General features: G+C 45.4%; 1 protein-coding gene across 1 annotated transcript in view; it reads left to right on the top strand.

The window, feature by feature from the left end:
• The window catches only part of LOC121551688 (corticotropin-releasing factor receptor 1), a 163,378-nt gene that overhangs the window by 86,920 nt on the left and 54,563 nt on the right, over positions 1–21,895 (top strand). Inside the window, exons 5-6 of the mRNA XM_041864405.1 lie at positions 1,640–1,722; positions 17,932–18,038. Of these exons, the coding sequence (XP_041720339.1) occupies positions 1,640–1,722; positions 17,932–18,038 (190 nt within the window). The remainder of the gene's footprint in view (positions 1–1,639; positions 1,723–17,931; positions 18,039–21,895) is intronic.

The following is a 21,895-nucleotide window of genomic DNA, read 5'->3' as shown; positions in this document are numbered from 1 at the left end:
ACAGTGGGGATGGTGTTCTTGGGGTCATAGGCAGAATTCCTCCTCCTCCAAACACGGCGAGTTGAGTTGATGCCAAAGAGCTTGATTTTGGTCTCATCTGACCACAACGCTTTCACCCAGTTCTCCTCTGAATCATTCAGATGTTCATTGGCAAACTTCAGACGGCCCTGTATATGTGCTTTCTTGAGCAGGGGGACCTTGCGGGCGCTGCAGGATTTCAGTCCTTCACGGCGTAGTGTGTTACCAATTGTTTTCTTGGTGACTATGGTCCCAGCTGCCTTGAGATCATTGACAAGATCCTCCCGTGTAGTTCTGGGCTGATTCCTCGCCGTTTTCATGATCATTGGAACTCCACGTGGTGAGATCTTGCATGGAGCCCCAGGCCGAGGGAGATTGACAGTTCTTTTGTGTTGTCACCAAGCTGCTTGGCGATGGTCTTGTAGCCCATTCCAGCCTTGTGTAGGTCTACAATCTTGTCCCTGACATCCTTGGAGAGCTCTTTGGTCTTGGACATGGTGGAGAGTTTGGAATCTGATTGATTGCTTCTGTGGACAGGTGTCTTTTATACAGGTAACAAACTGAGATTAGGAGCACTCCCTTTAAGAGTTTGCTCCTAATCTTAGCTTGTTACCTGTATAAAAGACACCTGGGAGCCAGAAATATTTCTGATTGAGAGGGGGTCAAATACTTATTTCCCTCATTAAAATGCAATAAAATTTATAACATTTTTGACATGCGTTTTTCTGGATTTCTTTGTTGTTATTCTTTCTCTCACTGTTCAAATAAACCTACCATTAAAATTATAGACTGATAATTTCTTTGTCAGTGGGCAAACGTACAATATCAGCAGGGGATCAAATACTTTTTTCCCTCACTGTAATTGAAGTAACATGTACATGTGAGTAGAGTTAAAGTGACTATGCATAGATAATAAACAGAGTAGCAGCAGCGTAAAAGAGGTGGTGGGGAGGGGTGTGGTGGGGTGGGGTGGGGGGGACAATGCAAATAGTCCAGGTAGCCTTGATTAGTTGTTCAGGAGTCTTATGGCTTGGAGGTAGAAGCTGTTAAGAAGCCTTTTGGACCTAGACTTGGCGCTCTGGTACCGCTTGCCATGCGGTAGCAGAGAGAACAGTCTATGACTAGGGTGGCTGGAGTCTTTGACAATTTTTAGGGCCTTCCTCAGACACCGCCTGGTATAGAGGTCCTGGATGGCAGGAAGCTTGGCCCCAGTGATGTACTGGGCCGTATGCACTACCCTCTGTAGTGCCTTGCGGTCGGAGGCCGAGCAGTTGCCATACCAGGCGGTGATGCAACCAGTCAGGATGCTCTCGATGGTGCAGCTGTATAACTTTTTGAGGATCTGAGGACCCATTCCAAATCTTTTCAGTCTCCTGAGGGGGAATAGGATTTGTCGTGCCCTCTTCACGACTGTCTTGGTGTGTTTGGACCATGATAGTTTGTTGGTGATGTGGACACCAAAGAACTTGAAGCTCTCAACCTGTTCCACTACAGCCCTGTCAATGAGAATGGGGGCATGCTCAGTCCTCTTTTTTTCCTGTAGTCCACAATCATCTGAAAGGAGAAATGGTGCATGTTTACTTACTTTCATAACATGGTTTTCAATCCTTTATTTCCACAGACAATGTGTACAGAGAATGCCTTTCCAATGGGTCTTGGGCCGTGAAAGGCAACTACACCCAGTGTCAAGAGATTCTCAATGAGGTATGTATGTAGAATGTTTATTGGTGTTTGGAAAGTTAACTGTTTAACTCTGAGAATACTGAGCATTTCTCTGCAATGGATAGTAAATATCTATTCTTCAATTTTTCTTCTAAGGGTACAAGCATTGCTGAAAAGATCTTTACTATCTATATGCAGAGACATTTTCAGTATCTCTCAAACACAAACACACACATGACAGACTGGAGGCAGCACATGGTCAGCCACAGAGCAGCACTCCTAAAGCATTGTCGGAGTTAGTTAAAGGAGAAGTTTTCATATTTACAATGACATCTGACATTTTTATGTAAATGGCATGTTAAAGAAAGGTCCAGACACCTTTTCTGTGAAATCATTTGTTTTTGAGAAACTTACCTCAAACAGCAAATCACTTCCTCACCCTTGTTGTGTAGAATGGGGTCCCTGAAAAAACATGAAAAAAGGCTCCAAAAACAGCTGTCGGTATAGTGATGCAGGTCATTAGATGTTGTACACATGAAATTGTGTCATTCCGAACTTTATCCACAACGTTATATTCCATTTTACTGCGACTCGAGCGATTCCTCTCCATCCATTCTACAAGTAACTGCCAAAATAAAGGAAACACTTGAGTAAATGAGGGGTACAAAGTATATTGAAAGCAGGTGCTTCCACACAGGAAGTTCTGTTCTGGCAGCTCTTGGTGGCCTAACGCCCTATTAAAACACTTTATGTTGGTGTTTCTTTTATTTAGTCAGTTACCTGTAGTAGCAGGCTACACAGAGAATGGAACAGCTGGATAAGGTAAAAGGCTTGAGTCGCACAAAAGGGAATATAACGTTGCGGATAAAGTTCAGAATGACACCATTTCATGTGTACAACATCTACCAATCTGCATCACTATACTGAGAGATTTGACTTTTCTAAAAGGACGTATTTGGGTGTTTGGAGCGTTTGTTCATGTTTTTTCAGGGCCCCCATACTACACAACGAGGATGAGTAAGTGATTTGCTGTTTGGGGTAAGTTTCTCATAAACAAGTGAAATCACAAAAAAAGGTGTCTGGATCCCTTCTGTAACATGTACTCTTCATAAATATAGATTTGATTGTAAAAAATAAAGCTTATCCTGTAAGTACCTTGCTCAAGGGCACAATGGCAGTAGCACCTGTGATACTGATGCAAGCAACCCTCCGGTACCAGCTCACATCCCACCAGATCTTTCCGTCGGACTTGGTATTCGAAGCGGGTGGCTACCCTCAGGTTACTGGCCCTCTTCTCAAATCTTGAGACTACCGCTGCCAATAAAAACATTCTGTGGTACAACAGAAATCACACCAGCACCACCATGTGCTCTTCCAGCACAGATTCTCTTTAAAATTCCAGGACTGATGATGTGTGTTATAGATTGGGTGTTCCAAGCTTTATCTTTTCAGTTTGCTTTTAGTTGTCAATGAGCATCCTATTGATGTTGGATGACTAAACCATCACAAGTGAATGCTTACTGAGGCAACTGTACTCCATCGAAATATTTTGGAGAGCGCCCAGCTCAGCTTTGTCATTCACAGCAGAAGCTACCAGTTATACAGAGTTATACCTTTATATCTCAGTCCTCAATGCGACAGGGCTTTTACCGAACCACTTTTCTTCCGTCTCCAACAAGCACCTCATGCAGCTCTATTGAGTCAGACACATTCAATGGAGCACTATTATGGGAAAGGACGCTTTTGTTATGGGAAAGGACGCTTTTGTAGTCCCTTTCCCCCCTACCCTCCATCACACGTTAATGGAGTCCTGTTGTTGTTGTGGGACCTGGGGTGCCAGTAGGACCCCCACTGATTCTAGTCTTTACTGACAGGCAAATAAGCGGGCCTACTATGGGCCCCACATGCCTTCTGCCAGCTAAAATATGTATCATGGGTTGTTTTGGGAGGAGAAGAGAGTGGGAGGGGGCTTGAATAATGTATAGGCTTGTTATCTCATTTGTAGCTTGTATTTAACAAGGCATAAATGGTTGTTTACATTGACCAGATCATTATGGAGCGTAATGGAGGGGTTCTGGTTGGAAGGAAGGAAAGGTAGCCTGAGGTAGTGCTGTATGCATGGTCTCCCGAGCATATACTGTACAGTAGCTCCAACCACTTGTTACACATACTGTACAACGTGAGCTGAAAACACATTTTCTGTGAGTTTTCTCACATCAAGCTATTCCAATGCCCGTACCATTGATTGTAAACAGGTCAATTAGATTCCCTTATTATAACTCTTGCTGTACAGTGTAATTTGTCTCTGAAATAGTTTTTTAACCCCACATTTGACCTGTGAACTTTTTGTCTTCCTTTCCGTTGCATGAAAACACATCAAACCTCATTTGAATGAGTCTTGACAGCTACAGTATATGATTCACTTACAGGAATATGAATCATATAATAAAGAAATTAGCTCCCTTCCCAAAACCAATGACACAGATTGAGTGTGATGGCCATTGGCAAGCAAGCAGGCAGCTGCTAGCTAGCAGCATTGTGAACAGCCGAACACGTGAGTCCTTTAAGGTTGTTGAGGACCCCCTTGCTACTGGGCAGACGGCTGCACACTGCCTGCTCTCCTCTCCCCACCATCTGTTTCCCGAGGGACATACACATGCAAATTAATAAGTCCACTCACACAGGGGAGCACGCTGTCGCCTCGGACGCCCACTGCTTTGTGGTTTGGCTCATCCAGATCCAAGCATCGGGGAAGGTTGGTACTGCGCGTTTACAAAATCAAACCTTGTGGTATAGGGAAAATTAAAAACAGTATGGGACTCAATGGCATGGTTATTCAAAGACTGAGGACGGTGGCAAAGCTGTGCTATTAAAACAGTGTCACCTTGCAGACACAAAGGTCCCGATGTACTTAATTAAAAGTAGTTCCAGTGACCTTCACTGATATTCAGAAAGTGTGCAAACCTTTAGGGCGTAGCTTTGGCTTACAAATCTTTTTTAAATCAAGTCTGGAAAAGGTTAGCTATATTACTCTTTCCTGGCATTCACTATATCTGACTACAGTGGTTCTGTTGTTGGAGCTGTTTATGCCAGCAATACACACATTTTACGAGGTATGCAGTAACTGTTGAATTTTAACACTTTGAAGTGTTGGGTTTTAACACCGGTTGCATAAATAGTGGGAGACCAAACTTATATGACCAGGTTTTGTTGAGAAGGAATGAAAGCCATCTGCTGCCAGGGTTGCTAGCATCAGCATTCAATATCACCTTTAGGAGAGGAACGAAGAAAAATCTAGCCTACAAAAGCAAGTTCATTTTTTTTTTACCAGGAAGGTATTGAGCTGGGCCGTGTTGTAAATGATAATTTGCCCTTTCCACCTGTAGAACATTTAAAAACCCTTTTCAGCACAGTGGGCTACTGACAAGATGAGTCAACCACTTCAGTATGGTTACAAAACGTTCAATTTGATCTCACCATTTGTTCCGTATACCAGCACAGCAGGAGGGGGCTGAGTAACTGCTTTCTAGGGCAGCTTCCTGTCCGCAAAGCTTATAGCTGACAATAGGCTATAATCTTCTTGGTCCAATCACAAAGCTGCATTCCTTGAAATCCCAGCAACCCTTGAGAGCATTTGGCTTACGATTCACCATAGTTTATTTTGGGGTTGCTCAGTTGGTAATGGTTGTTTAAGGAGGAATTGCTGTTGTCGCTAGAGTGCTTATTTTATTAAAATCATGTCCAGCTGTTGGTTTATGTTCTAATTTTCTCTGTGGTAAGTCTCCTCCTGCCCAGGCTGGATGTTTTGGGGTTATTTCCTCTTTAATAGGCAGCCGAGCGAATGCTCCGCTCCTATGACTTTGCAGACTAAAGCAGTGAGGAACAGATATGATGAGCTTTGACCCAGGAATACGTAGCTAGTTCACCCCTTTTAAGTTTCCTTTCCCTGGGCTAGGCTCCCACTAGGAGAGAGTTCATGGGTTAGGAGTCATGTTAAGGTTTATTTTTGAACTTGTCAGAAGCAGAAGTCCATATAGCCTTTGCTTTTCATGAGATTACTATGATTATGGATTTGAATTATTTATGTACTGTATCTGTATATTCACTGCATACATTTGTAATAGAAAGGGGAAATTACTGTGAAATGTTCTTCATTCCAGTCCAGTGGCATACGTGGTAAGGATAATGAAGCCATGTCCTACAGACTTGACTACCCCAGTATTAAACAACCAATAGATGATTGCAATCAAACACTGCGAGAGTACATGCACTTTTTCATTTGCTACATACAGCACATATCTGTTCTGCTGTACTAAAACAACACCAATGTGTCACATGTCCCCATTCCATTCCACTGTGGCATATGTCCCCATCCCATCCCATTCCACTGTGTCACATGTCCCCATCCCATTCCACTGTGTCACATGTCCCCATCCCATTCCACTGTGTCACGTCCCCATCCCATTCCACAGTGGCACATGTACTCTTAAACAAGAAAAAGCACTTTGTTAAGGTAGGAAAAGGTCGTTGTCACCAGAGCCCCAGAGGCAGGGGTTATAGAAATAGCAAAAGAGTCTATTTTTCCAGGTCAATCATGGCCTCTAAAGAGGGCTGCTTGTCACTCAGTGATAATGCAGTTTCATGGTAGTGTTACCTTTACTGAGTGAGATCCACAGACTTGACATGAAATAAAATGCTTACTGGCCCAATGCTTTTCACGTGTTGTATATGTGAACTCGGGTTGATCATGAAGCCCTCGGGGCTTTGGTAGACAGGCCAAAGACAAAAGAAAGTCTAACGATCGCTTGACTGTGAAAGCAAGTACACAAAGACAACGGTAAACATGTCGTCCATAAATGATACAGTGCCCCCCCTTGGTCCAATTAGTGACAATTATTCCAACTTCTGTTGGGTGAATTAATAAGAGAGAGTAATAAACAATGAAGTCTTTTTTCCCTCGCTGGAAATCAAAACTTGATAGCTCACAATGGATGGGATGTCAGAGAACGGACCCCACTGCTTGATAGGGAGATGCATTACAGGAGAAAAGCAAAAACAACAACCTTAGTGGCATGTGGGGAAACTTGTTTATTTCACAGGCAAATACGTCATCAGAGCTGATATGTCATCAGAGCTGATATGTCATCAGAGCTGTTGCAAAATGGTGTTAAACTTATTTGGTCTAAATCTGAATATCAGTTATCAAAAAATATAGCTGCAAGCAACAATTCCGGGGCCAAGCATGCCATAGCCACATTTAAGCCACCCTTGTGCAAAGTTTCGTGACAAAAGACCGGGCAGTTATGTAGTGTCATCAAATCATATAGGAAGGAAGAGTAGCAGCATTTTATAAAAACATATACAGTGGGGAAAAAAAGTATTTAGTCAGCCACCAATTGTGCATGTTCTCCCACTTAAAAAGATGAGAGAGGCCTGTAATTTTCATCATATGTACACATCAACTATGACAGACAAAATGAGAAGAAAAAAAATCCAGAAAATCACATTGTAGGATTTTTAATGAATTTATTGGCAAATTATGGTGGAAAATAAGTATTTGGTCAATAACAAAAGTTTCTCAATACTTTGTTATATACCCTTTGTTGGCAATGACACAGGTCAAACGTTTTCTGTAAGTCTTCACAAGGTTTTCACACACTGTTGCTGGTATTTTGGCCCATTCCTCCATGCAGATCTCCTCTAGAGCAGTGATGTTTTGGGGCTGTCGCTGGGCAACACGGACTTTCAACTCCCTCCAAAGATTTTCTATGGGGTTGAGATCTGGAGACTGGCTAGGCCACTCCAGGACCTTGAAATACTTCTTACGAAGCCACTCCTTCGTTGCCCAGGCGGTGTGTTTGGGATCATTGTCATGCTGAAAGACCCAGCCACGTTTTCACTCAAAATCTCACGATACATGGCCCCATCCATTCTTTCCTTTACACGGATCAGTCATCCTGGTCCCTTTGCAGAAAAACAGCCCCAAAGCATGATGTTTCCACCCCCATGCTTCACAGTAGGTATGGTGTTCTTTGGATGCAACTCAGCATTCTTTGTCCTCCAAACACGACGAGTTGAGTTTTTACCAAAAAGTTATATTTTGGTTTCATCTGACCATATGACATTCTCTCAATCCTCTTCTGGATCATCCAAATGCACTCTAGCAAACTTCAGATGGGCCTGGACATGTACTGGCTTAAGCAGGGGGACACGTCTGACACTGCAGGATTTGAGTCCCTGGCGGCGTAATGTGTTACTGATGGTAGGCTTTGTTACTTTGGTCCCAGCTCTCTGCAGGTCATTCACTAGGTCCCCCCGTGTGGTTCTGGGATTTTTTCTCACCGTTCTTGTGATCATTTTGACCGCACGGGGTGAGATCTTGCGTGGAGCCCCAGATCGAGGGAGATTATCAGTGGTCTTGTATGTCTTCCATTTCCTAATAATTGCTCCCACAGTTGATTTCTTCAAACCAAGCTGCTTACCTATTGCAGATTCAGCCTCCCAGCCTGGTGCAGGTCTACAATTTTGTTTCTGGTGTCCTTTGACAGCTCTTTGGTCTTGGCCATAGTGGAGTTTGGAGTGTGACTGTTTGAGGTTGTGGACAGGTGTCTTTTATACTGATAACAAGTTCAAACAGGTGCCATTAATACAGGTAACGAGTGGAGGACAGAGGAGCCTCTTAAAGAAGAAGTTACAGGTCTGTGAGAGCCAGAAATCTTGCTTGTTTGTAGGTGACCAAATACTTATTTTCCACCATAATTTGCAAATAAATTCATAAAAAATCCTACAATGTGATTTTCTGGAATTTTTTTCTCAATTTGTCTGTCATAGTTGACGTGTACCTATGATGAAAATTAAAGGCCTCTCTCATCTTTTTAAGTGGGAGAACTTGCACAATTGGTGGCTGACTAAATACTTTTTTCCCCACTGTATATTCCCCCCACAATCATGGGGGACAACAAGTCTAATTTCCGAAAAGGAATTATGGGCAGAGCTTGTAGGTCCTTAAGGGATACTTGTTTTTCATAAGGAGATGCATATACAGTGGGGTTCAAAATATTGACACCCTTGATAAAGATGCTGAATTAGGTATGGGGTTCTTTTTTGCTCATGAATTCTCATTTTGATGCCAAACCCACCACTGGTGAGTATGACCAAAGAGCTCTATGTTCATGTCATCTGACTAAAGCACCAGTTCCCATCCAAGTGCCAATGCCGTTTAGCAAACTCCAGGTGTTTACATTTGTTGGATGACATGAAAATAGAGCTCTTTGGCCATGCACACCAGTGGTGGGTTTGGCGTCCATATGAGAATGCATGAGCAGAAAAGAACCCCATACTTACTGTAAAATATGGTGGTGGATCTTTGATGATATGGGGCTATTTTGCTTCCACTGGTCCTGGGGCACTTGTTAAGGTCAACAGCATCATGAACTTTACCCAGTACCAGGATATTTTATCCAAAAACCTTGTTGCCGCTGCCAGGAGGCTGAAACTTGGCTGCAAGTGAATCTTCCAGCAAGACAATAACCCCAAGCACACATCAAAATACACATAGAAATTGTTAATTGGCCACAAAATCAACATTTTGCAATGGCCATCTCAGTCTCCGGACTTGAACCCTATTGAAAACCTGTAGTTTGAATTGAAGAGGGCAGTCCATAAGCCAGACAAAGAATATCAAGGATCTGGAAGGATTCTGTATGGAGGAATGGTCTAAGAGCCCTCCCAATGTGTTCTCCAACTCATCAAACATTTTAGAAAAAGGCTCAGTGCCATTATCTTCGCAAGGTTAGGTATTGAAAGGTAATGAAAACATCTAATGGGCAAAGCTTATAGGTCCTTATGGGAAACATGTTTCTCATCAGGGGCTGCATATATATATACAACATTTCATGAATGTAGCTCAAACGGGACAGGCGATGTGCTTGTTCAAAGTTTTCAGTTGATTACTATAGGGCCAATCAGTGTAATTCTGTAAATGTCGGATCTCCATGGCAAGACACATCATTCACCAGTGGTGTCTGTGATATTGAATGTGATGAACGTACGGAGACAGATCCATAGTCCCCCCTATTTCCTCATGGGGGACAACAACTGGCTCAGGCAAGTTATCTTGTCGAATTACATCTTGCCTACGCTGGGCGTTAGGGGGATGATGCTGGATGCTGCTCTTCCAGGAAAGGGAAAGAGATGCCTCAGGATATAGTACTATCACCATGTCTCGTTATGCTGAGGCAGACGAATGATCAATGAGGGACTCGTTTCCGAGTAAAAAATACATCCCTATGTCTGCCTTACTTCCCAGAGTTAATGTTTTATACAGAATACAAGGTACTCGTTGGTTCATTTGTGAATGACAAAGCTAGCTCCCCCCCCAGATAAAGCACAGAGAGAGAGAGAGAGACACAGGCACAGATAGCAGACAGGAGAGTGTAGATTAAGCAGTGTTGTAGCATGAGGTAAAACAGACTCCCCCACCTGCGAGATCAAGATAACCCTGCTAGAAACAGCTGCTAGGATGGATTATACATTCTTCACAAAGGGTAGTGTGGAAGATATTTGGGCACAGAGCGAATGAAACCGTGAGTGTAACAGCTACCTGTATCAGAGCAATGTCTTAGAACTAAAACATTAAAGGTGGGGAGAGGTTCATGTTTTGCACATACTGCGGATTGTTAGCCTGCCCCACTAGAACTAGAGGGAATCTGCATGGATGTGTTTTAGTGGGAACCCGTTTCACCCTGCTTTTTTTCTCTCTCACCCACTTTTACTAATCACTACTGTATGTCCATTTACAGTTTCAAGTTGCTGGAATCTCCTCTTGCAGATTTGAAATGTATTAGTAAAATCTCAGCTCTCTGTGTTCCAAAGTACAAAGCCAAATGTAATTTGACCAAATAGCTAAATACCAACTGAATGTACCAGCTCAAATCTCTGACTCAGTCTTAACACATGCCATTGAGTACCAATGGCACAAATGTTTTCTATAATCACAGATCTTAGTCATCATCAGGAGTCATTACATAACAGACATAGTAATTATTCTCTTCGTCATTCATATAAATATCAAACTAAAACAATAGTTTATCTAAACCAGCACTGGACCCTATAGGGGTAAGCAGAAGGAGAGGCAGGGGAGTCAGGAGAAATGAGATGAGGGCCCAGCCATCCCTACTGTTCACTGGGCTGGCGATGCAGCCTTCTCCCTCTGTTTGGCTCTGCATGGCATGCTGCTCCTCCATTCTCCCTGTCCTGTTTTATTGGCTCAGAGAGCTTCACTGGCCTCCTTTAAGAGAGCAGGAGGAAATTGGTAACAGATTTGGCCAGCGGGAAGGCTGGCCTCTAAGGTTGGGAGGCGGCTGTGCACCGCCATCAAAAAGCATGTGATGTGTGTGTGTGTGTGTGTGTGTGTGAAGCCTCCGCCTACCCTCCCCCTCTGCGGACCAGTGTTACGTGACAAAACATATGTGCCTTGTTCTTATCTATCAGGTTTCAGGGAGGTCATACACAACACAAGGCTCACAGCCTCCGATGTTTCAATAAACATATTAACTTTTGGACAAATACACAAACAGCCTGCCCTTACATACTGGCACATATACAATACACATGCATGTCATGCTAATGTGTGTAGATTGGTGGGTGGTTGGGTGGATGGATGGATAGATGGATAGATAGATACAAGCCTGTGTGCTCCATCGTATGCTAGGACTATCCGGTCTGTCCCAGTTGCCTAATTAAAGAGATAGGGGCCAGGAAGGACGTCCACAGAAGCACTTTGGATCCCTCACTGACATCTGTTTCCCTCAGACCCAACAAGAATATGAATATTTCTAAGAAACTGTAGCCAGGCGGAGCATTAGGATCAGCGTTACCATGAGTGAGACCCTATGTAAAGTGATCCTTATGAACCTGGTAGTTGTTTTTACTATGGGTTGGAATGGTGGGTTGAGTGTTATCCTGTCGAGTTACGGCTTGCCTTCGCTGTGTTCGTTTGGAGGCTGCTCTGAATGCTGCTACTGCTCAGCCAGGAAAGAGAAAAAGATGCCCTCAGGGCTGAGTACTATCACCATGTGAGATACCATGTCCAGAGACCACCTTTGCTTGCGTTCCCCCATTGACCACTTGCGTCCGATGACCACTCAAGCCATGAACTTTGCAACCCTCTCTTGACCTTCCATCTCATGAATGATGTTATTGTTTTCTAAATTGCTTGTCTTTTTTGTGTTGCTTTAAAGCGCTTTGAGATTCTTTATGTAATGAATAGCACTATAACAGTTGGTTTGTTTGTGAATGACAAAGCTAGTTCCCCCCAGTTAAAGCAAAGCACAGCACAGCACAGCGAGAGAGACAGAGACAAAGACAGAGATAGCAGACAGGAGAGAGTAGATTAAGAGTCTCTAGGAGAGCCTTTACAGTATTGTAGCCTGAGGTAAAACAGACGCCCCGACTTGCGAGATCAAGATAGCTCTGCTAGAAATAGCTGCTAGGATGGATTGCATTTTTTTTGGTATGGGTTGGATGAGTGTGTTTGTGCATGTGTGTGTGTTCTGGGGTGGTGCTAGGGAGGCTACACTTTTTCAATTTTTCTCCCTCATTACATTTTAGTCATTTAGCAGACGCTCTTATCCAGAGCGACTTACAGTTAGTGAGTGCATACATTTTCATATTGGCCCCCCGTGGGAAATGAACCCACAACCCTGGCGTTGCAAGCGCCATGCTCTACCAACTGAGCTACAGGGGACTACAGTGTCATGAACTTTACTCATCAAGGCGTAAGTTTGTAATCTGCCAGTGGCGGCCTGGTGGTAATCCATCAACGTGACAGATTAGATTGGGGGATTACAGAGGAGATAATCCCATCAGGATGATCTGGATGGATGAAGATTCACATTCGACTCTAGGGGGAGTTTGGAGTTCGGTTTTTGTTTCTTTGCCTGTTAGTAGATCTTAGTCCCCCCCCGCTTTCCAGTTCTCCAAAATGACAATAGTGTGGTGGATAGAATACGGAGGGAAATAACACTGTGGGACAGAGCTGAATCGCATAGAGAAAGAGAGAGAGAGAGAGAGAGAGAGAGAGAGAGAGAAGAGAGAGAGAGAGAGAGAGAGAGAGAGAGAGAGAGAGAGAGAGAGAGAGAGAGGGGGAGAGTGTGGAGGGAAGAGAGAAACAGAGAGGCAGAGAGATAAGGGGAAGAGGAACATGTTAAAAGAGACAAAACTAGAAGGTGCGCTCTGTGATGCAGTAATGAGAACAGGTACAGAAGGTGTCCAACATGTCCAGAAAGAAGAGAGGGAGGAAGTGTACAAAGATCTCTGAAAAGAAAAGAGATGAGGGGCTGTTGTTTGTAGAGGAGGAGGAGATAGACAGTTGAGAGACAGTTGCCCCTCAACTGTATGAGAATGTGGTCCGAATCTGAAACCCACATAGGGAACCACATCTTGTGCCACAATGAAGCTTCAAAATCAATAGACAAGTCTGCTATCAAGCACACTGCAGGCAGGGAAGCAGTCTGCTGCCCACCATGGTTTTTAATTGACTGGTCATTTGCTGTAGAGCACCAACTGCACCAACACTTATTTTCACATTCATTATAGTCTGTAAAGTAAAGATGTGATTTAAAGGACCAATGACATATCATTTCCCTTTTTGATGTCAAGGAAAATGACTAAATGACCAATATGTGTCTCTAGTGGCTTCGATATTTGATATCACTCATTCCACATTGATATTAATGACAACAATCTTAGAATTGGAATTCAAACTGTATGTCCCAGTGCTTGCCCCAGGCCTGTTTTAGTGATCATCTCTCATAAAAGCCATCTGGTTGGGTTATATGGGTCTTTTTCACAGATGATGGGAACTCATGTAATCCACAGTGTCAACTCAAACCTCTGAACTTTGAATCTGTCTCTCTATTAAATACCAGTCTAACAGTACATAATACATACAGACATATTAAACCATTTTTATAGGTGAAATTCAATTATGTTACATCTATAGACCCTTTGCAAAGTCTGCTGTACATGATAATAATAATAATAATAATAATAATAATAATAATAATAATAATAATATGCCATTTAGCAGACAATGATGACCTCATAATGAATCAACTATTGACTTATTTAAAGACCACATAATCAAATACAATTGTATTTGTCACATGCGCCGAATACAAACTTTACCGTGAAAGCTTACTTACGAGCCCTTTCCCAAGGCAGAGATAAAAAGTACTAAAAATTAGCAAAATAGAAAATTAAATAATCATAACAAGGCTAAATACAAGGAGTACTGGTACCGAGTCAGGAGTATGTGCAGGGGTACGAGGTAGTTGAGATAATTTAGGGTATATGTACAGTCGTGGTCAAAGGTTTTGAGAATGACACAAATATTAATTTTCACAAAGTCTGCTGCCTCAGTTTTTATGATGGCAATTTGCATATACTCCAGAATGTTATGAAGAGTGATCAGATGAATTGCAATTAATTGCAAAGTCCCTCTTTGCCATGAAAATGAACTTAATCCCCAAAAAACATTTCCAGCCCTGCCACAAAAGGACCAGCTGACATCATATCAGTTAATCTCTCGTTAACACAGACAGAGTGTGTTGATGAGGACAAGGCTGGAGATCACTCTGTCATGCTGATTGAGTTAGAATAACAGACTGGAAGCTTTAAAAGGAGGGTGGTGCTTGAAATCATTGTTCTTCCTCTGTTAACCATGGTTACCTGCAAGGAAACACGTGCCGTCATCATTGCTTTGCACAAAAAGGGCTTCACAGGCAAGGATATTGCTGCTAGTAAGATTGCACCTATATCAACAATTTTTTGGATCATCAAGAACTTCAAGGAGAGCGGTTCAATTGTTGTGAAGAAGGCTTCAGGGCACCCAAGAAAGTCCAGCAAGCGCCAGGACCGTCTCCTAAAGTTGATTCAGCTGCGGGATCGGGGCACCACCAGTGCAGAGCTTGCTCAGGAATGGCAGCAGGCAGGTGTGAGTGCATCTGCATGCACAGTGAGGCGAATACTTTTGGAGGATGGCCTGGTGTCAAGAAGGGCAGCGAGGAAGCCACTTCTCTCCAGGAAAAACATCAGGGACAGCCTGATATTCTGCAAAAGGTACTGGGATTGGACTGCTGAGGACTGGGGTAGAGTCATTTTCTCTGATGAATCCCCTTTCTGAGTGTTAGGGGCATCCGGAAAAAAGCTTGTCTGGAGAGACAAGGTGAGCGCTACCATCAGTCCTGTGTCATGCCAACAGTAAAGCATCCTGAGGCCATTCATGTGTGGGGTTGCTTCTCAGCCAAGGGAGTGAGCTCACTCACAATTTTGCCTAAGAACACAGCCATGTATAAAGAATGGTACCAACACATCCTCCGACAGCAACTTTTCCCAACCATCCAAGAACTGTTTGCCTTTTCCAGCAGGATGGAGCGCCTTGCCATAAGGCAAAAGTGATAACTAAGTGGCTCAGGGAACAAAACATCGAAATTTTGGGTCCATGGTCAGGAAACTCCCCAGACCTTAATCCCATTGAGAACTTGTGGTCAATCCTCAAGAGGCGGGTGGACAAACAAAAACCCACAAATTCTGACAAACTCCAAGCATTGATTATGCAAGAATGGGCTTCCATCAGTCAGGATGTGGCCCCACACTACGCCGCAACAAAGGAGTGGCTCAAGAAGAAGCACATTAATTGACAGCATGCCAGGGCGGATTGCAGAGGTCTTGAAAAAGAAGGGTCAACACTGCAAATATTGACTCTTTGCATGAACTTAATGTAAATGTCAATAAAAGCCTTTGACACTTATGGAATGCTTGTAATTATACTTCAGTATACCATAGTAACATCCGACAAAAATATCTAAAAACACTGAAGCAGCAAACTTTGTGAAGACCAATACTTGTGTCATTCCCAAAACTTTTGACAACGACTGTACATGAGGGAAAAAAGTATTTGATCCCCTGCTGATTTTGTACATTTGCCCACGGACAAAGAAATGATCAGTCTATAATTTTAATAGTAGGTTTATTTGAACAGTGAGAGACAGAATAACAACAACAAAAAAATCCAGAAAAACGCATGTCAACAATGTTATAAATTGATTTGCATTTTAATGAGGGAAATAATTATTTGACCCCCTGTCAATCAGAAAGATTTCTGGCTTCCAGGTGTCTTTTATACAGGTAACGAGCTGAGATTAGGAGCAAACTCTTAAAGGGAGTGCTCCTAATCTCAGCTTGTTACCTGTATAAAAGACACCTGTCCACAGAAGCAATCAATCAAAAAGATTCCAAACTCTCCACCATGGCCAAGACCAAAGAGCTCTCCAGGGATGTCAGGGACAAGATTGTAGACCTACACAAGGCTGGAATGGGCTACAAGACCATCACCAAGCAGCTTAGTGAGAAGGTGACAACAGTTGGTGCGATTATTCGCAAATGGAAGAAACACAAAAGAACTGTCAATCTCCCTCGGCCTGGGGCTCCATGCAAGATTTCACCTCGTGGAGTTGCAATGATCATGAGAACAGTGAGGAATCAGCCCAGAACTACACTGGAGGATCTTGTCAATGATCTCAAGGCAGCTGGGACCATAGTCACCAAGAAAACAATTGGTAACACACTACGCCGTGAAGGACTGAAATCCTGCAGCGCCCGCAAGGTCCCCCTGCTCAAGAAAGCACATATACAGGGCCGTCTGAAGTTTGCCAATGAACATCTGAATGATTCAGAGGAGAACTGGGTGAAAGTGTTGTGGTCAGATAAGACCAAAATCAAGCTCTTTGGCATCAACTCAACTCGCCGTGTTTGGAGGAGGAGGAATGCTGCCTATGACCCCAAGAACACCATCCCCACCGTCAAACATGGAGGTGGAAACATTATGCTTTGGGGGTGTTTTTCTGCTAAGGGGACAGGACAACTTCACCGCATCAAAGGGATGATGGACGGGGCCATGTACCGTCAAATCTTGGGTGAGAACCTCCTTCCCTCAGCCAGGGCATTGAAAATGGGTCATGGATGGGTATTCCAGCATGACAATGACCCAAAACACACGGCCAAGGCAACAAAGGAGTGGCTCATGAAGAAGCACATTAAGGTCCTGGAGTGGCCTAGCCAGTCTCCAGACCTTAATCCCATAGAAAATCTGTGGAGGGAGCTGAAGGTTCGAGTTGCCAAATGTCAGCCTCGAAACCATAATGACTTGGAGAATATCTGCAAAGAGGAGTGGGACAAAATCCCTCCTGAGATGTGTGCAAACCTGGTGGCCAACTACAAGAAACGTCTGACCTCTGTGATTGCCAACAAGGGTTTTGCCACCAAGTACTAAGTCATGTTTTGCAGAAGGTTCAAATACTTATTTTCCTCATTAAAATGCAAATCAATTTATAACATTTTTGACATGCGTTTTTCTGGATTTTTTGTTGTTATTCTGTCTCTCACTGTTCAAATAAACCTACCATTAAAATTATAGACTGATCATGTCTTTGTCAGTGGGCAAACATACAAAATCAGCAGGGGATCAAATACTTTTTTCCCTCACTGTAGGTAGGGGTAAAAGTGACTAGGCAATCGGGATAGATAATAAACAGAGTAGCAGCAGCGTAAGTGAAGAGTCTGAAAGTGTGTGTGTGTGTGTGTGTGTGTGCTGTAGTGTCAGTGTAGTATGTGTGAGTGTGTGGGTAGAGTCCAGTGAGTGTGCATAGAGCCAGTGCAAAAAAAGGGGGCTCAATTTAAATAGTCTGGGTAGCCATTTAGCAGTCTTATGGCTTGGGGTTAGAAGCTGTTCAGGAGCCTTTTGGTTCCAGACCTGGCGCTCCGGTACCACTTGCCATGCGGTAGCAGAGAGAACAGTTTATGATATTTTGGCTGGAGTTGTAGAACATTTTTAGGGCCTTCCTCTGACACTGCCTGGTATAGAGGTCCTGGATGGCAGGGAGCTCGGCCCCATGATGTACTGGGCCGTATGCACTACCCTCTGTAGCGCCTTATGGTCGGATGCCAAGCAATTGCCATAATACGATTTATAGATTATATGTTTTGCACTGTTTTTAACAGTAGGCAATGGGCAATACAAAAGTGCACGATATCTCTCATGAAGTTATTAGCTATCTTTTAACTTTGACAATGATGTACAATGATGTACAATGATGTACACTCCCAAATATAGAATTGTGTGTCCGTACTATTGTTTGCATATTACTGTATATTTTTGCGTATTATCTGCGTTTTTTCTCCTTTTTGCAGAAAAAGAGCAAGCTGCACTACCACATAGCGGTGATCATAAACTACATGGGACATTGTATCTCTCTGGCAGCCCTGCTGGTGGCCTTCATCCTCTTTATGAGGCTGAGGTGAGTAACACTGTCCTCCTACCTATCATTCCTGTCACGTTTGAGCGTGGATGTGGTGTGGAATCAAGTGCAGGACAAACAGAGGCTTCGTTCAAACGTCTTTAGTACAGACACGAAAAAAAACTAGCCACACGGCTAATACAAACCGGCAGGCAAGCGAACTTTACGCACACCGGTACAAGGCAAAACAAAATGCGCACACTGTGCGGACACTCTCTCTAAAACAAAATACGAGAGAAAAATGAACTAGCAACCCAAGCTGACAAAGAACAATTACACACAACACATGACAAAACCCAAGAGAACTTATAGGACACATAATTAACACTAACACAGAACAGGTGTAACAAAACAGACCAAACTAAACAAACATCGAACCATAGAACGGTGGCAGCTAGTACTCCGGAGACGACGACCGCCGAAGCCTGCCCGAACAAGGAGAAGGAGCAGCCTCGGCCGAAACCGTGGCAGTACCCCCCCCCCCCCACTTGACGCGCGGCTTCAGCCGTGCGCCGACCCCGGCCTCGAGGACGACCAGGAAGACGCGGAGCAGGGCGCGTAGGATGACCACGATGGAACTCGGTCAGAAGAGACGGGTCTAAGATGTCCCTCCTCGGCACCCAGCACCGCTCCTCCGGGCCGTACCCCTCCCACTCCATGAGATATTGGAGACCCCCCATCCGGCGTCTCGAATCCAGGATGGACCGAACAGTGTACGCCGGGGCCCCCTCGATGTCCAGCGGGGGCGGAGGAGTCTCTTCTATCTCATAGTCCTGGAGTGGACCAGCTACCACCGGCCTGAGGAGAGACACATGGAACGAGGGGTTAATATTCTTGTAATCAATTGGCAGTTGTAACCTGTAACACACCTCGTTCAACCTCCTCAGGACTTTAAAAGGCCCCACAAACCGCCGACCCAGCTTCCGGCAGGGCAGGCGGAGGGGCAGGTTTCTGGTCGAGAGCCAGACTCGATCTCCCAGTGTGTACACCGGCCCCTCACTGCGGTGGAGATCAGCGCTCGTCTTATGTCGACGGATGGCCCGCTGCAGATGGACGTGTGCAGCGTTCCACGTCTCCTCCGAGCGCCGCACCCACTCATCCACCGCAGGGGCCTCGATCTGGCTCTGATGCCAAGGTGCCAGAGCCGGCTGGTACCCTAACACACACTGGAAAGGAGTTAGTTTAGTGGAGGAGTGGCGGAGAGAGTTCTGTGCCATCTCGGCCCAGGGAACATACCTCGCCCACTCCTCCGGCCGGCCCTGGCAATATGACCTCAGAAACCTACCCACATCCTGGTTTACACGTTCGACCTGCCCATTGCTCTCCGGGTGGTACCCCGAGGTAAGGCTCACCGAAACCCCCAAACGCTCCATGAATGCTCTCCAGACTCTGGAGGTAAGCTGGGGGCCTCGATCAGACACTATATCCTCGGGTACCCCGTAATGCCGGAAGACGTGGGTGAATAGTGCCTCAGCGGTCTGAAGGGCAGTAGGGAGACCTGGCATGGGAAGGAGACGACAGGCCTTCGAGAACCGATCCACAACGACCAGGATGGTGGTATTCCCCTGTGAGGGGGGAAGGTCTGTAACAAAATCCACCGAGAGGTGAGAAGAGGGTCGTTGTGGAACGGGCAAGGGTTGTAACTTACCCCTGGGCAAGTGTCTGGGCGCCTTACACTGGGCACACACCGAGCAGGAGGAGACATAAACCCTCACATCCCTGGCTAACGTTGGCCACCAGTACTTCGTGCTAAGGCAGTGCACTGTCCGGCCAATACCTGGATGCCCAGAGGAGGGTGACGTGTGAGCCCAATAAATGAGTCGATCCCGAACCTCGAGCGGAACGTACGTCCGACCCACCGGACACTGTGGAGGGCTAGGGTCGGTGCGTAACGCCCGCTCAATCTCCGTATCGACCTCCACACCACCGGTGCCACCAGACAAGACTTCGGTAGTATGGGAGTGGCCTCAACGGACCTCTCCTCTGTGTCATACCGCCGAGACAGGGCGTCTGCCTTTCCGTTCTGGGACCCAGGGATGTAAGTGATTTTAAACACGAACCGGGCTAGAAACATAGTCCACCGAGCCTGGCGAGGATTTAGTCTCCTAGCTGCCCGAATGTATTCCAGGTTACGGTGGTCAGTCAAAATGAGAAAAGGGTGTTGAGCCCCCTCAAGCCAATGCCTCCACACCTTTAGGGCCTGTACCACGGCTAACAGCTCCCTGTCCCCTACGTCATAATTTCGCTCCGCCGGACTGAGCTTTTTCGAGTAAAAAGCACAGGGGCGGAGTTTAGGTGGTGTGCCGGACCGTTGCGAGAGAACGGCCCCGATACCGGCTTCTGATGCGTCCACCTCCACTTGGAATGGTAAAGCGGGATCCGGATGTGCCAGCACCGGAGCTGAAGTAAACAGGTCCTTCAGTCTCCCAAAAGCCCTGTCCGCCTCAGCTGACCACCGCAAGCGCACCAGACCCCCCTTCAGAAGGGACGTTATGGGAGCTGCCACCTGTCCAAAACCCCGGATAAACCTCCGGTAGTAATTTGCAAAGCCCAAGAACTGCTGCACCTCTTTAACCGTGGTTGGGGTTTGCCAAATACGCACGGCTGACACACGGTCAACCTCCATCTTCACCCCTGACGCGGACAACTGATAACCCAAAAAGGAGACCGACTCCTGGAAGAACAGACATTTCTCTGCCTTGACATACAGGTCATGCTCCAACAGCCTCCTCAACACTCGGCGCACCAGGGCTACATGCTCGGCTCGGGTAGAACTGTACACCAGAATATCGTCTATGTACACGACCACTCCCTGCCCCTGCATGTCCCGGAAAATCTCATCCACAAAGGATTGGAAGACTGACGGAGCATTCATTAACCCGTATCGCATGACGAGATACTCGTAATGACCTGAGGTGGTACTAAATGCTGTCTTCCATTCATCGCCCTCCCTAATGCGCACCAAGTTGTATGCGCTCCTGAGGTCCAATTTTGTGAAGAACCGTGCCCCGTGTAATGACTCCGTCATAGTCGCAATCAGAGGGAGTGGATAACTATATTTTACAGTAATCTGATTGAGACCGCGGTAATCAATACACGGGCGCAAACCTCCATCTTTTTTCTTCACAAAAAAGAAGCTTGAGGACGCAGGGGAAGTGGAGGGCCGTATGTATCCCTGTCTCAGAGACTCAGCAACGTATGTCTCCATCGCCCTCTTCTCTTCTTGTGACAAAGGATACACATGGCTCCGCGGGAGCGCAGCTCCTGCCTGGAGGTCTATCGCACAATCCCCCTGTATGAGGTGGCAATCGCGCCGCCCTCGCCTTGCTAAACACGAGTGCTAAATCCTCATACTCGGGGGGAACGTGCATTGCGGGCATTTGGTTTGGACTCTCCACCGAGGTCGCCCCTATGGAAACACCCAGACATAGCCCCACACACTGGGCAGACCACCCCTTAAGAGCCCTCTCTTGCCACGAAATGGTGGGATCATGAGTAATCAACCAGGGAAGCCCCAGCACCACCGGATACGCAGGAGAGTCGATCAGATATAGCTGAATCGTCTCCTCATGACCCCCCTGCGTCTCCATCTTAAGTGGCGCTGTGACCTCCCTAATCAACCCGGATCCCAACGGACGGCTATCTAGGGCATGTACAGGGAAGGGATTATTAACCGGAAGGAGAGGGATCCCTAACTCTATACAAAATGTTCGATCTACAAAATTCCCAGCTGCGCCTGAATCTACTAGCGCCTTATGCTGGGAACGAGGTGCAACCTGTGAAAAACAAACAGGTATGGTTAGGTGCACGACAGAGAGCTCTGGGTAAGTGGGGCGCATACTCACCTGGGAGGACTC

Source organism: Coregonus clupeaformis, chromosome 35 (assembly GCF_020615455.1).
Source record: "Coregonus clupeaformis isolate EN_2021a chromosome 35, ASM2061545v1, whole genome shotgun sequence".
Lineage (NCBI taxonomy): Eukaryota > Metazoa > Chordata > Actinopteri > Salmoniformes > Salmonidae > Coregonus > Coregonus clupeaformis.
The sequence above is the reverse complement of the archived record's forward strand: the minus strand, read 5'-3'. Positions and strand labels throughout refer to the sequence as shown.